The sequence below is a fragment of the Phyllostomus discolor genome, chromosome 5 (assembly GCF_004126475.2).
Source record: "Phyllostomus discolor isolate MPI-MPIP mPhyDis1 chromosome 5, mPhyDis1.pri.v3, whole genome shotgun sequence".
Taxonomy (NCBI): Eukaryota; Metazoa; Chordata; class Mammalia; order Chiroptera; family Phyllostomidae; genus Phyllostomus; species Phyllostomus discolor.
Window position 1 is genome coordinate 152,622,281 of NC_040907.2, and position 13,482 is coordinate 152,635,762.

Consider the following 13,482-nt stretch of genomic DNA (forward strand, 5'->3'; position numbering starts at 1 on the left):
ACAGGGGAGAAAATGTGCACCAGGCAGATGGAAAAACACATGCAAATACACAGATCAAAGATCTGGACTGGAGAAGTCAGGTAGGGACAGCAAATCACAAAAAGCCTCCTATGCACACATGGGGGAACTTAATCCTAAAGCAACTGTAGGTCACAACTTCTAATCACAAAATTCCTTCCCCATAGCAAGAGGAAATAACAGTTCTAAATCACTTCATTTTAATATCTACCAAAAGCCTATAGAACAGGGGTCCCCAAACTCCAGGCCAAACAACCAGTAGGTCTGTGGGGCTAGGGAAGCTCACCTGAGCTCTGCCTATCACCTCCTACCTAACCTCATCCACTGCAAGAGGTGAGCTAAAGCACCGCTTTCCCCAAACTCCCAATACCGAGCCCTGCTGCCTGCACATCACTGTGACATCGTCCCAGGAGGGAATGCTGAGAGCCTGGGAAGGGTACATCCAACCCTGGCTCTGGGGCTAACAGTGAATCAGTGAGGTAGTTATACCATACCATCACCAGCTATAATTTACACAACTGATCCTTCTGCAGCAAGATAATGCCTCCCCCCTCCCTCCAGCTCACAGGCAGCCTCTGGGGCACACTGCTCCATCCTCCCCCTTCCCTCCCCCGCAAGCTGTACCACAAACAATCAGAAAATCCCTTGTTAAATTCTGAGTCAGAAAAGAATAGAAACCCTGTTTTCCAAATTCTTGTGCCAGGTACTAGTGATCACTTCAGAAGTTATAAATGTCTAATCACTGCTGTACACCTGAAACCAACATATGTCAACTGTAATTGAAAAAAAATTATTAAAAAATTCTCATACTAGGGAAGCGGTGTTCTAGGAAGAGTATAAGAAAAGCCTTTATAGTTAAGTAAAACTAGTAAATAAAGTGGCTATTTAGTGAAACGGGCAAGGAAGCCTTGGGAGAATATTAAGATAAAAGACTGGAGACATAAGGAAAACACAAGTCACTGATAATAAAATAATTTTATTTAGTATTTTTAAAAAAAGGTAGCATATCACATATAAATTTAGACTCAAGATTACAGTGTATATTTGCCAAAAGGGACATCCCCAAAGGAGGGACAGGCCTAGAGCTCGAGTGGGCACAGGGAAGCACACTCCATGGGGGGAGTTCAAGTACGAGTCCTTTCTTTAACACCTCACGAGATCACCCTGTTCCCCAACTCTGCCACCGGGGCTTGTGGCTTGTAAAATAACCCACATCTCGCACTCGGGGGCAGCAGCTTTCTGTAGCTCACGGGAACAGGAAACACCTCTAGGAAAGAGCGCAAAGATCGATGACCCAGATTTCCCACGACAATCATTATTTATCTGCAGCAACAATACTCTGACAGGTGAGGAGTTACAGTTCCAAAGTTCTTTCAAGGAGGGCTAGAGATCACAAAATTCACTCATATAGGATGTATACAATTAATTGAGCAAAAATGAAAAAATGGTTCTCTCCAGATTACAAACGCCTCTATAGGGTAAGGCCCTGGGAGAAGACCCACTCACGCCTGAGACTCCTTTCCCATGTGACATGTTTGGCACAACCCACTCACTGACATGAGACTGACAGTCGGGGGAAAGCTCGCCGGATGTGGTCCCCTGACTGTTCTGTCTGGCTGGAACAAGTCCACACAAAAGGTCTTACCAAGCAGCATGTACTCAGGTCTAACTATGAGGCACACTATTTCAGGAAAGTTAACCCTAAAGGAAGAAAAGTCCAGGTGAAATAGGTCTCCCACAGCCACAAGCTACTGTATTTTGCCATGTATAATGCACACCTTTTGCCCAAATCTTTGAGGGAAAATAAGGGTGTACATTATACGTGGGTATAATGATTACACACCGTGGGTATAAAGGGCATAGTAATCCCGTGTGTGATGTGCACGAAACTGTGGGTGTGCATTATACACGGCAAAATACAGTGACTCTGATGTTCTCACTGAAGGTTAAATCCACAGGCTGCCCAGGAAGTCAGTGGGACCCTGATCTCCTAGGGAAGGTGACGCTGGAGAGCAACTCCGATTTCAGCATCTCAGGGCCAAGAAGGAAGAAGACAAAAACAACCCAGGTTGCTTTCTAAGTTACTCTTCATTCAACATTATGTAGGCTCCTGATGAACAATACTGAGAGGGAGAATCAGTGTGCCAGGAACCAGGGCAGCCTAGAATAGAGCCTTTAGGCAGAGGTACTGGGGCAAATGAATGTACCCCAAATCCAGTTTTAAAAGTAAAAACTTCCTGCAGTTATGATATAATACTATGCAGTGAACAGCTAGGAACTGTACGCTGCTTTTGTTTCTGGTTAAAGCCCTGCCTGGCTCCTGGCCAGCCAGAGCTGGAAGGTGCAGTGAAGGAGCTGACTAAAAACCAGGTCCCTTCGCCACAGGCAGCCGGGGACAGTGACACAGACCATCACCACCTGATGGAGAATGCAGGTCCCAGAGCTCTCGTTCAAAGTACAGGTTTCAGCTCACCCAGAACTTCAAACCAAGCTCTATCTCTGAGCCTACTAATGCAATTAACTACTGATTAGAAATCGCTAAAAGAATCTGGTAGAGTAGCAAGGGGCATGTCTCAGCAGGCCACCAACTTGGCTGTAGGAAAACAAAAAGGTATAAATCGTATCAAGTAAATGGTTGCTCAATGGAAGCTCATTTCCTGGGGAACTTCAGCAGAACAGAAGCCAATCACATGGATGAAAGCTGGGAATGGACTCTAGAGAGTCTGGGTCCCAGGTGTACCGAAGTCTTCTTTCCACTTACCACATCCTGGTGGTCCTCTTTCTGGCCTTCTATCTCTTGAATGGCTGAGCACACATTTTCCCGGGGACCAATGTAAACATTATTCAATAGATCTCAGCTTAAAAAAGCACAGCTTGTTATGTATTTAGTGTTTACCATTCCAGTGCAGGCAGTATCTTAGCATCAGGCTTTCCCTCTTTCATGAGTACCAGTTTAGAAAGGAATTCACACACTGAATACTTGATAACACCGCAGCCGAAAAGACCACTGGGGTGCCAAGACAGCTGGCTCTACCCTGCAGTCGGCTGATAAGCCAGGACTACACAGGAGAGGCAGAACACAGGAGCACAAAGAGTCGTATTACCATTGTTCCCACTGAACCCCTTGGACCGCATCTTGATATGGGTGAACATTTCCACTTCTTGCATCAACCTATGTTCCCCTTCTTTTGGACGGGGCTCTCTCCGGAGACAGCCTCCTCAGGGAGGAGAGGAGAGTTTTCCCTCCCAGTCCTAACATCTGAATACTTCAGAGCGCAAGAGTCCACGAACATGCTAGGAATGTTGCTGCCAAAGTAGATCTTACTGTTGGAAGCAATGGCCTGGTACCTTCTGAGCTCCAGGTACTCTGGGGTCAGCTTGTGCTGTGTGGGGGCAAACAAGAACAAAGGTGTCAGGACACTCGGGTGCAACAGTCATCTCTCTCTTTCCTTACACACGTTTTCCCTGTTGCTCTGTTGAGTATCATTACTGGTATTTGAATTGTTGCCAACGACCCTCTCTTGCTTTGAAGTGTGGCTATCACATTAACAGCTATATCACAGACCTGTTCACAGCTGTTCATTTTTTAATTACCAAAAAAAAAAAAAAAAAAGGGACAGGGGATGGGGGTTGTTTTGGAGAACAATGAATGATATAACTCACTAGGTAATGATAATAATGTTTGTATAGTATCTTATGGCTGTTACTTTCATATACACTTTCTCATTTAATCCAGCTGACTCAAGCTGGAATCAGTCTAGAATTTGTGCTGGCTCTCTTAAGAGGTGAACAGGTTAATGGATGAGAGTGGCAGAGCTTCAAAGGAAGGGCTCATAACCTTATAATTAACCACCTGTGATTCTGCTTTTCTTGACCACATTCCAAAACTGGAAAAGATCTCAAGAAGTCACCTGGTCTGGCCTCTTGCCTCTACCCAGAAGGTGGGTATTTAAGCTGTTTGTGAAGGACAGATGTTTGTCAATCATCAGATCTTTCTCACGATGAAACAAATAAACAATGTTGTTTACATCATGATATATCCAACCATAATCTCTCTGGGTTCGATTAAAACTCATTCATTTCCAATGTCCATTAAAATATACTCCAAAGGGCCCTCAGAACCTTTCCTAGTGATTCTCTCCTCATCTCAAGCCTTCAGGCCAAAGCCCATGTTGTCCTTAGCGGTTCTCTGACATCTTGCACCCCCTGGACCTGCACCGCTTCCAGCTGACTCATACCCCTGCTGCAACACTGGCATGAACTCTGGTCACAGTGCACAACCAAACACTTCCCAAAGCTTTATTAATATAGGTCCGCTTCTGAGCAGCATTTTTCAAAGTGGCCTAAAGCTCCTCACTGCCCATTCAGCATCAGGCTGACCTCAGTGACCTGGTCTGGACATTTGTGCCTGGCCAGCCTCTCCCACGACAGATTTGGAATGCTAGTTTTGTAAGCTCAAGTTTCTCCTCTTATCTTCATCTTGACCAAAGATGTTCTGTTTCTATAGAGCTGTCTCCTCCAATTTGTTAGTTAAGTATATTTCTAAATTCATACTGGAATTCACAGAACCAACAACCCTCATTCTGTCACCTATCAGGTCCTATAGTTTCTTCTGCATACAGATTATGTTCCTTTCTAAGTCAAGAAAGTTTAAGCCCTGTTTACATCTTCAGTCTTGACTCCAATCCTTCAACTGTATCTCATACCTGAGCATCTATCTTCTTTCTCCATCCCAACAGACTCTACAACTAATAACCTTAAAAACCTTGGTCATATCCTTCCCTTCTCAGAGTAACATAGGGGTTCTAGTTGCCTCTTAATTCCTGCTAACTAGATATGTATTCTCTAGACCTATACTTACCCAAGTCTGTACACAAAAATTGGTCACCCATATAACACCTAACCTCCTTTCTCAAGTTATTACATATGAAATTCCTCATGACTAGAACATTTTCTAAATCCAGTAAAGAAGCAGTACTCAATTGGGTACGTTTGGAAACGTGTGGGGGGAGGGGTATTGACTGTTACAGTAGCTGGTGGGCACTATTGACTTTAGTAGGCAAGGGCCTGGGATCCAAATTATCCCATAATGCACAAGATTATCTTCAACAATGAAAAAGTATCTTACTCCAAAATGCCCAGAATGTCTTTGATTGATGAGAAATACACTTTAAACAAGCTTAGCAACTACTCAAAAAAAAAAAAAAAAACCCCAAAAAACTACCTTCTGTGGGAAGCAATTCTAAGTGAATGTTTCACTCCTCTCCTGTCCCACTTGTCATTTCAGAAGTCCCTCAACTTTAATTATTGAGCTCATAGCAGTATAAATTAATGGCTACATGGCATTTTTTATAAATCTACTTGCCTTTGTTACAGCTCCCCATTTTTATAAGAAAATATATAAAATTCCCTACCCAATGAAGTGTGACATGTATCTTGCTAACTGACTGACTGTAGAGGGTGTGATGGTAACTACACCTCCCTGACACTGGGTAAGATCACCTCTGTCACACTCAGAGCTGCCCCAGACGAGCAAACAGAACCCCAAGCTGCACTACTGGGATAGTGGCACGGAGAGCCGGTCACCTTGTTTGAGGCGGCATATTTCTGCGCGGCATAATACTCAGCATCTGCTTTCGCCTTCTCTCGGGCCAGGAACGCAGCATCTAGCAAACACAACAGTCAGGATATTTAAAACAAGGGAAACCTGCAATACATTTCCTCAGCTTGGTACAAGCTCAGCCTCTACCTTAAGTAGGAGTAGTCCCTTTCTCCACTGCCTGATATTTTGACAGCTTACTTTACTGTAAAGGCATCTTACAACACTAGCAGTTTTTAAATCCTAGTCCTCAGTCTGTTCTCAAAAGGGAATATTCTTGTCAATGTCAAACAACTCTCAGCTCATCTGACCCCATTTCATTTTCCACCTAATGCCACCCTTTCTTTCTTCCACCCCTCATTGCCCAAAGTATTACAATCACACCCCACCCAGGCTGTTGGCTCCAAGTGACGTAACTACATCCAAACATGAAAGCTCTGCTCTATTTACTGCACAGGTTCCACCTGTTGGGAACTGCCCTGCCTGGTTTCAGAAGCTGTAACCCCCCCATGGCTAAGGCTGAGTGAGAGACCTTGGGACCCTAAGCCACTAAGGAGACAAAGCTTATCTCCCTGGCAGGGGCACCACCTCTACCCCCTTTACTTCACCCTGCTTGGACCAGAGTGGGTGACCAGTTAGCCAATGACGGGTAAGATTCCTCAAAGGAGGGATGACCTAAGACAGGCATGGTCACAAGGGGACCTTCAGGGATAGACTTGGGGGGCTATAGAAAAAGGGGATGATGGACCCCCACCCCTCGGCTCTGACATAGCCTAAGTCCTCATTTTGTCTGGAAGAAGTCTCCTAATCTCTTGGCTGCCTTACTTCCCCTGCCTGACTTAAGCCTGAAACAATGCTGGAGGAAGGTGCAGCCCTGTGCTGGAAAGGGCAGGCTCCCTGCGGTGATCAAGCCTAACAAAGAATGCATAAAATCCTTTGAAATCTACCTTGTTAATATTCTCCATTTAAATGATAAGGGCCCAAGCATGAAATGAGTTTGTTCCCCAAAGTTTTCCGGCCCTTTAGCTATCTGACCCTGACTCAGAATAAGCCCTCATAGTTCTTTGATTGTTACCTATTGTTTGATCCTTACTGACTAACAATGATTGATGAGCTTTACGTGTATATATATATATATACACCCTGTATTTCTATGCAAATGAACCCAATAAAAGCCCACTGAGGAAGAGGTTCCTGGCCCTTCTTCTTTTGAGAGACCGGCCACCTTTCCTCCTCAAGCAGATCATGTCTGGGTAGACTTATTCTCATCTGTGGTAGCTGGAGGGGGGCCCTGCGGGTGGAGCCCCCCCACATCCATCCCTTCCAAATTTGACCCAAAATCAGTTAATGTAGAGTGATAGGAAGCAGCAGTATGTAAGCCTAAGGGGTTTAATGTTTGGTCTTCAAGACTATGAGCTAAGAACAGCAATATCTCACTATGTGAAATCAAAGAATTTGAGACCCTCTGTTCTGGGGCTTCTTTTTCTCCAGCTTTTTTTTTGTTGTTGTTGTTGTTGACAGGTAGGAAAACTGGTTGTGGTGGGGTTTCTCAGCTTATACATTCTTTACAACTGATTATGGGTAACTGTCACACTGCCTGAGAACAAAATGTGAGCGAATGCACCCATTCTAAGTTGGAAAAGGAAAGTCTGAGTTAGCCACAATCACAATCCAAACCAAGAGCTAGATACGTACTGCCAGTTTTTTAAAAACTTGTCTGGAATATCAGGTCAGCCACTTCCTCCAGACTATTGTCTATGGCCTCCCTGCCCATAAGAGCCCCATCCCTGGGGGAGAGGCAGATAGGGTAGTCAGAAACTCTTTTTTCCTGATGTACCTTCAATTTCAGAAATGCGCTTTTCAGTTTCTTTCTCCATTACTTTCTGCTGAAACCGAATTTTTGCCACTTGTGCCATCTTCTCTGCTTCTGTAATCATATACAGAAAAGATATACTCAAAAACGCTTCTCTAGTTCCGTAGGAATCAGCAGCACATAGTCTAACATTGAACCACACGAGGTGTTGTGGACTGTTTGCTTTATCTACCCAGACTGTAAACAATTCAACAGAAAAAAGGGGGGGAATATTTTCCTACTTTACTGCTCTATTTTGACAGTGCTAATTTTGTGGGAAGGAGTACAAAAGGTAATAGTAATAGTTCCAATCCTTCAAGGGATTAAATAGCAATGGTTCTTAAGCTAATGGGGGAAAAAAGATACTTCATGAAAATACTCAGAACAAAAACAGAGCAACATAAATGCATGGCAAGGTACAATTATATAACGTGGCAGAAGAAAGAAAGAATAAGAAAGGTTAAGTTACACTGAGGAGGGCCTTCTAGAAGAAACCTTAAAGAAAATAATGGACATGACCTAGGAGGACACGGGAGCAGGTAGACAAGAAGGTACGAATGAACAAGTCACAATGAAGAGGTAATACAGAGCTGGCTGACTAGAGAATCCAACAAAAAGTAAGAATAGAAAGTGGGCTAGAAGAGCCTTGTCTTGAGTGACAGCCTAAGGAATTTAGCTTTAATATAATTAGGGATCATCAACTGTCAAACTATCATCAAGGAAATGACACAACAAAAATAATATCAGAAAAGGAACATTCTGACTGCTGTGGAAGACAAAAGAGGAAGCAGGATAATTAATATCTGAGAATATAAAAACAATGTTGAGAGTGAACAAGTTAGCTGCAGCGGGCTGTTATAGGCAAGGAAAATAAAAGAAGAAACACTCTTAGTAAACCTCTGGCCTAACCAAAGGACCCAGGACCAGGGAAGAAAGATCCTAATTACACTTTCATTTCAATCACTGCAGTTCTTGAAGAACATTCTCAATTCTCCTTTTCAGTTTAAGAAGGTGAGTGTTTTAACACATTTTATGCACTTCCGTAGGGAAAGTGCATAATGAAAAAAAAATTCCAAGTGGTTTCTTCTTTTTAGAAGACAGTAGCCTTTATCAACTATACCCCAGGGCATACGTCCCTATTTCCTCATCAGCATAAAATCAACCTGTACCACACCATCCTAAAAATAAGACTACTACACTCAACTGGGCTAGAAACCTAGCTACTCAAGATAAAACCGGGATAAAAGGGAAGTGCCCTGGTGCCTGTGGCTAGAACCCAGAGAACGGTACCTCACACAGGGGCACTGGGGCTGTGACCCCACTTCACACCACTCTTTGCCGTGTGGGGATGAACCCGTAAAGAACATTACAAAACCGCTAGTTCAGAAAAATGGTGGAGCAGGCTAATGAGAAAATTCTTCAACTACGAAACATTCAAGCAGCATTTTCTACCTTTTCCATCTCATGGCACACAAAAACTAATTACTAAAATTCTGCAGCACACCAAAACATATATTGTATTTTTTTGCTGATCTGACAAAAAATAGGTAAAAATTTGATTCATTCATACTGGACAGCTGTTGTGTTTGTTGTCATTCTTTTATTTGCCTATCTAAGGGAAAGAGGTCAGTGCCCCTGACTAAACAGTCAGGTACTGCATGTTTTAAAAATTTTTGCAGCACATCAGCTGAAAATAGTTACCTTTAAAGTGACATAAAATATAATAAATTTGTTTTTAACGCATGGCTGAGATTCTAAGAAAGAATGGGAGCTCCTCAAGAAACCTAAGCAAAGCAAGAGCTGAGAGCTCTGCACGGTGGCAGCCCCGGGGTGGCCAATGGACAAGTCGGGAGAAGGACTTGGGGCACGGCCCAGGCAGGGCCAGCAGACAAGGCCCTGAGATGTGGGAACTGAGACTCCAGCACACAACAGAGCCAGCCAATGGGCTGCAGCTCCCGTGAGACTAAGAAACTACCTACCAGCCTAGTGAGAAGTTAAGCTTTTCTCTACCTAGACACGTCACAGTGAAACGGGAGAACACCCGAAGACAAGAAGAAAAATCTTAAAAGTAAAAACAGAAGAGGCAAAACAAAACAGAAAATAGCCAAAGTAACAAAGAATAATGAACTTAGTTGGGCTTAGAACTATAGGCTAAATTACCATTCAAGAATGAAACAAAAGTATTTCAGATCAAGAAGACTGGGTAAGTGTCCACACCTTATTGAGCTGAAAAAAACTAGCAGAAAAAAACTGATTTCCAAAAACAATGAAGAAAAAATGAGATAGCACATGTAAATTAAAATAAATGTTTACTGTAAGAATTAATGATGATAATAATGGGAAAATAAAAACAACATGATATTAAAATATGAGACAACAGTAGTATGAAAAATGGGGAACAGTGGTAAGAATTACAGCATTCTAAGGTATTGCTCAAGAAGAGGAGAGAAAGAATGATTAACTTTACACTTTGTCAAGTCAGGTACGCTCGTTAACATTTTACAGGTCATGACTAGTTACATATTCTCAAAATTGAATGTAAAACTTCCAATCAGGTAAAAAGAAGAATAAAGACAATTCAATCAATTCCATACCAATCACAAAAGAGGTAAAAAATAAGCAGAGAAAAAGATGCATGGTAATTAGCACAAAATTAATGATATAAACAAATCCAAACATAGCAGTAACCACAATAAATATAAAAAGACTAAACTCACCAGTTAAAAGACAGATTCTCACATTGGATAAGATAACAAAATCCAGCTATATGCTGTTTACAAGAGACACACCTAAAACATAATGACATAGAAAAGGTGAAAGTAAAAGGATGTGAAAAGATACATCAAGAAAATAACTAATCGAGAGAAATCTGGTATAGCTATATTATCATCAAATAAGCCTTAAGTGAAAAAGCATGTTTGAAATAAAGAGGGTTAGTACATAACACATACAATTTTCCAGGGAGATGTAACACTCCTACATCTGAATGCTCGTAATGATACAGCCCCAAAATATATCAAGAAAAAAAATTATAAATGAACAAATCCATGGTCATAAGTGGGAGATTTTAACACACCTCTCTTAGTAACTGACGGACCAAGAAGGCAAAAATTAGAAGACTACAGAAGATGTGAACACCACCAACCTGACCTAATGGGTATATAGAGAAACCTGCATTCAACACATAGAAACTATACAATCTTTTTCATCACACAGAACATTTACCAAAAAGGACCAAGTGCTGATACGCCACAAAGCAAATTTCAACAGATACTTAAAGATCTATATAATAGATATTTTCTGACATAATGCAATAACAATGGAAATCAACACTAAAATGGAGCCCCCTCAAAATTCATTCAATCAGAAATTAAAAACATACTTTCAATAATTCATGAGTCAAAGAAGAAATCATAATGGAAATGTTTTTTAAAAAATTAAAACTGAACACCAGTAATAAACTACAGTTTAAAACTTGAGATACACCTAAAGCAGAACTTAGAAGAAAATACATAATCTGACATGTTTCCAGTAGGAGAGACTGAAAACTAAAGAATTAGGTAACTCAAGAAGTTATAAAAGAACCAATAAGTAACCTCAAAAAAAGTAGAAGGAAAGAAATAATAAAACAGTGTAAATAACATAATTGAAAAGAAAGTGACAACAGAATCAGCCAAATTAAAATCCAGTTCTCTGAAAAGATGAATAAGACAGGCCTCTGACAAAAATGATTAAGGAAAAAAGGCAGCACAAATAAACAGCATTAAAAATAAAAAGGGAGCATACAGACTTGGTAGCGGATTCTAAAAATCAAGAGAGAGTTCTACAAATTTATGTCCTCATATTTAAAACAGCAGATGAAAAAGACAATTTTCTAGAAAAACGTAACTATCAAAACTGACTTAAAAACAAATCTGGACATAAATGCAATGAAGAAATCAATCAGTAGGTTAATTATTACCATAAAAAAAAAACCAAGCATACAAAAAAGGCACAAACCCCAAGAGACTACAATGGTTTTTAGAAGTGAGTTCCACCAAATATACACAAAGGAAATAATATGTATTTTATACATAATGTTCTAGAAAAATATGTTCTTCAAGTCATTTTAAAGCTAGTGTAACCATGATACAAAAAACAAACGAAAACAAAAATACCTCTGACATTAAGAGTAGAAGAAAAAAATTTATAAGCTAATCTCATTTATGAAAATAAAAATTATGTTACAGAAATCATCAGCAAACTACATACAGAAATGTACTGGGTAGAGCCTCCTACATTATGATCAAGTGTGTTTATCCCAGGAAGACAAAATAATCCAGTAACAGAAAATCTATTAATATAATTCACCACATTAGCAGCTTTAATAAGAAAAAGCATATGGTCATTTCAACAAATATAAAAAAAACACTGTAAAAGTTTTAACAGCCCTTGGCAAGCAAAAGGCAGAAGGAAACTTCAGTAACTCAACAAAAGTTAAGTGCAGCCAACATCATTGGGACTACGTAAAGTTAGAAAAAAAAACAAGAATGCCAATCACTATCTTTCTTTTCAACAAGCAGAACCTAAAGCAGGAAGACAGAACTAAAAAGCATAAGACTATGAAGAAAAAACCAGAACTGATCTGAAGGCAACATGCTTGCTCACATGGGAAATCCAACAGACTATTAGAAATAGCATTTTGAGTAAGACTGCTAAGTAAAAAAAACAAAAACAACAAAAAACAACAGCATTCCTATACAAAAGCAAAAGGTTAGGAAAAAGTATCTTCAAAAAACTAGCATATTGAAGCCCTGGCTGGCGTAGCTCAGTGGATTGAGTGCGGGCTGCGAACCAAAGTGTCGCAGGTTGGATTCCCAGTCAGGGTACATGCCTGGGTTGCAGGCCATGGCCCCCAGCAACCGCACATTGATGTTTCTCTCTCTCTGTCTCTGTCTCTCCCTCCCTCCCCTCCTGCCTCCCTCCTTTCCCTCTGTAAAAATAAGTAAATAAAATCTTAAAAAAGGAGCATATCTGTAACAGCAAAAAGTTAATATGTATGTAGAAAATGCAATTCTAATAAAAACTTCAATACCATCCATATTTTACAGAACTTTAGGAGCTGGTTCTAAAATGTACATGGAGGAATAATGGGCCTGGGATAGTTCAAGCCAATTTTAGGAATAGTTAGGAACGATTAAGATAGTTAAGGAGGAACTTGCTCTCTCAGATAGTAAGACCTAAGATAAAAGCTACAATAATTAAAACAAGGTAATACTGGAGACAGACCAAGAAATTGAAACAAAATAGAGACCCGAGCAACAGCACAAATCCTTCACAGGATCTTGTCATATAACCAAGGTGGCACTAGATGTAAACAGAGGAAATGCCCTGGGGTAGTTCAGATGCTCATCCCAAGACACCAAGGTTTCAGGTTCAAACTCTAGTCATGGCACATACTAGAAGCAACCAAAGAATGCATACATAAGTGGAGCAACAAATCTCTCTCTCCTCCCCTTCTGCTCTGTAATCAATAAATAAAAATTAAAAAAAAAAAAGAAGTAGAGGAAATAACGAACTATTTAATAAACAGTCTGAAGCCAACTGGCTTGCCACTGGAAAAAAATAAAACTGAATTCCTATGTCACACTAAACACTAAAATCAAGTCCAGATTGATTCAAGACTTAAATATGAAAAGCAAAATGATAAGACTTTTAGAATAAAATTATTACTTGGGGCTAAGAAAGAATTCTTAAACAAGACAAGAAGAAGCACAGATGAGAAAAGAAAAAATTGATGAATCTGATTACCTGAAAATTAAATATACATGTATGTCAGAAACATAAAGTTCAAAGTCAAGCCACAAATTGAGAGAAGATATTTGCAGTGCCTAAACCTGGGAAAGAATTAATATCCAGAAAGCATAAAAAACTTCTACAAATCAATTCAAAAGAAGTAATCAAATAATAGACTGATGACATTAACAGGCAACTTGTACACTACAAGAGGGAAACCTGAAAGACCAATAAACAA

General features: G+C 40.5%; 1 protein-coding gene across 2 annotated transcripts in view; it reads right to left on the reverse strand.

Annotated features, from left to right (window-relative positions):
• Positions 1–974: 974 nt before the first annotated feature.
• The window catches only part of ERLIN1 (ER lipid raft associated 1), a 38,452-nt gene continuing 25,944 nt past the window's right edge, over positions 975–13,482 (reverse strand). For both annotated transcript variants that reach the window (XM_028513626.2, XM_036027144.1), the window contains 3 exons: positions 7,455–7,544; positions 5,605–5,684; positions 975–3,401 (listed from right to left, as the gene is read on the reverse strand). In XM_028513626.2, the coding sequence (XP_028369427.1) occupies positions 3,186–3,401; positions 5,605–5,684; positions 7,455–7,544 (386 nt within the window). In that variant the 3' untranslated portion in view covers positions 975–3,185. The remainder of the gene's footprint in view (positions 3,402–5,604; positions 5,685–7,454; positions 7,545–13,482) is intronic.